The following is a 2,002-nucleotide window of genomic DNA, read 5'->3' as shown; positions in this document are numbered from 1 at the left end:
CTGATACTGAGATAAATCTAGTAATGATAAATTTATTAACAGAAATGGAATGAAATTTGTTTCAAGGGGGAAGCTCAACAGATATTTAGTAAATAGCTACTACGGGTTAACTACTCTAGAAGACAGTATGTGCAACATGACTCACAGTCTTGTTCACAATTCATGTCAGGTCCTAGTCTTCTGATCTCCTTCTCTGAAACAAGCCTGATAGAAGAATAAATGGACCAGAACAACAATGTCACCGAGTTTGTACTGCTGGGCTTCACTCAGGATCCTGCTGGGCAAAAAGCATTATTTGTTATGTTTTTACTCATCTACATTGTGACAATGGTGGGGAATCTGCTCATTGTGGGGACAGTGATTGTCAGCCCCTCCTTGGGCTCCCCAATGTACTTCTTCCTTGCCTCTCTGTCACTCATGGATGCTGTTTATTCCACTGCCATTTCACCCAAGTTGATTGTAGACTTGCTCCGTGTTAAAAAGACTATCTCCTTCACAGCATGCATCAGCCAGCTCTTTATAGAGCATTTATTTGGTGGTACTGAGATTGCTATTCTAGCAGCAATGGCCTGTGATCGTTATGTGGCTATCTGTAAGCCCTTGCATTATTTGATTATCATGAATCGACGGGTATGTATCATCTTCTTAGTGATGGCCTGGGCAGGAGGTTTTGCACATGCTTTGTTTCAAGTTCTTGCTGTGTATAAACTTCCTTTCTGTGGTCCCAATATCATTGACCACTTTGCCTGTGACATCTATCCACTATTGCTACTTGCATGCACTGATACCTACTTCATTGGCCTCTCTGTCATTGGCAACAATGGGGCCATGTGTATAGTGATCTTCATCCTCCTCTTACTCTCCTATGGAATCATCCTAAGATCTCTCAAGAATCACAGTCAGGAAGGGAGGCGTAAAGCTCTGTCCACCTGCAGCTCCCATATCACTGTGGTTTTCCTCTTTTTTGTTCCCTGTATTTTCATGTATGTTAGACCAGTTTCTAGTTTTCCTATTGATAAAGCTGTTACTGTATTTTATACTATTGTTACTCCCATGTTGAATCCTTTAATATATACTTTGAGGAATTCAGAGATGAAAAGTTCTATGGGAAAGCTCCTGCAAAAACTGTTAAGTTCAAATAGAATAAGACTTTCTTCTTGATGCTTATATTACTAAGCACTAGGCAACAAACATGAATAAATTGTAGTAGTATGTGTTCCATCTTGAACATTCACAATATTCACTTGATATTGTGAAACTACTGTTATTGTGAATGTAATGGGAAAATATTGTTTTTGTTGTGATTTTTTTTTTTACAATTAGTATCATTTGGCATGGTATTATTCTTTTATTAGCTATACCTTTTAACAAATTTTGATACATTATGTATTATAGTTTTATGAAATTTTTAATAAATGGTTTTCTTTAAAATTTTACTTTGGTTATTTCTCTGTTTAAATAAAATGCTGATTGGCCAGTAGCCAGGCAGGAAGTATAGGCGGGACAAGCAGAGAAAAGAACTGTGGGAATAGGAAGGCTGAGGAGGAGACACCAGCCTGCCAACCAGGGAGCAGCATGTAAAAGCAACAGGTAACGCCATATAGGAACACGTGGCGACATATACATTAACAGAAATGGGCTGAGTTTAAATGAAAGATCTAGTCAGTGGTAGGCCGGAGCTAATGGCTTAGCTGTTTAATTAATATAAGTTTCTGAGTGATTATTTTATAAGTGATTGTGGGGTCTGTGGGGCTGCTCAGGACAGGAGAAAACTTCAACTATAAAATTTTGTCATGCAACATATTTTGGTTTTAGTTTTTCTCCTTCCATACCTGCTCCCAGATCGTCCTCCCCTCAAAACCCACCTTTATCGTTCCTCTCAACCTTGTCCTACCTCAACTGAACTTTCCAGGCTTTGCTGACTCCCCATGGGAGTCCCTACCCTTTTGGAATGGGGGATGGGGAGTGGGCCTGGGGGAAGGCTCGGGGAGGGAGCGGGAGG

At 40.0% G+C, this 2,002-nt stretch overlaps 1 protein-coding gene across 2 annotated transcripts; it reads left to right on the top strand.

The window, feature by feature from the left end:
- The first annotated feature begins 219 nt into the window (after window positions 1–219).
- LOC114685929 (olfactory receptor 4A5-like) lies at window positions 220–1,581 on the top strand. Of its 2 annotated transcripts, XM_028860567.1 has the most exons (2): window positions 220–1,127; window positions 1,572–1,581. In XM_028860567.1, exons 1-2 carry the CDS (start codon window positions 220–222, stop codon window positions 1,579–1,581), a joined length of 918 nt encoding a protein of 305 aa, XP_028716400.1. The 2 variants fall into 2 exon arrangements, with proteins under 2 accessions (XP_028716400.1, XP_028716399.1); XM_028860566.1 differs by lacking the exon at window positions 1,572–1,581 and having other exon boundaries at window positions 220–1,161.
- Window positions 1,582–2,002: the final 421 nt, after the last annotated feature.

This window comes from Peromyscus leucopus, chromosome 4 (genome assembly GCF_004664715.2).
Source record: "Peromyscus leucopus breed LL Stock chromosome 4, UCI_PerLeu_2.1, whole genome shotgun sequence".
Classification (NCBI taxonomy): Eukaryota; Metazoa; Chordata; class Mammalia; order Rodentia; family Cricetidae; genus Peromyscus; species Peromyscus leucopus.
Note: the sequence above shows the minus strand (reverse complement) of the source record. Positions and strands in the feature narration are given on the sequence as shown.

What these genes read in the sequence shown, in the direction of transcription:
- LOC114685929 (XM_028860566.1), top strand. Translation starts at nt 220, where the DNA reads ATGGACCAGAACAACAATGTCACCGAGTTTGTACTGCTGGGCTTCACT.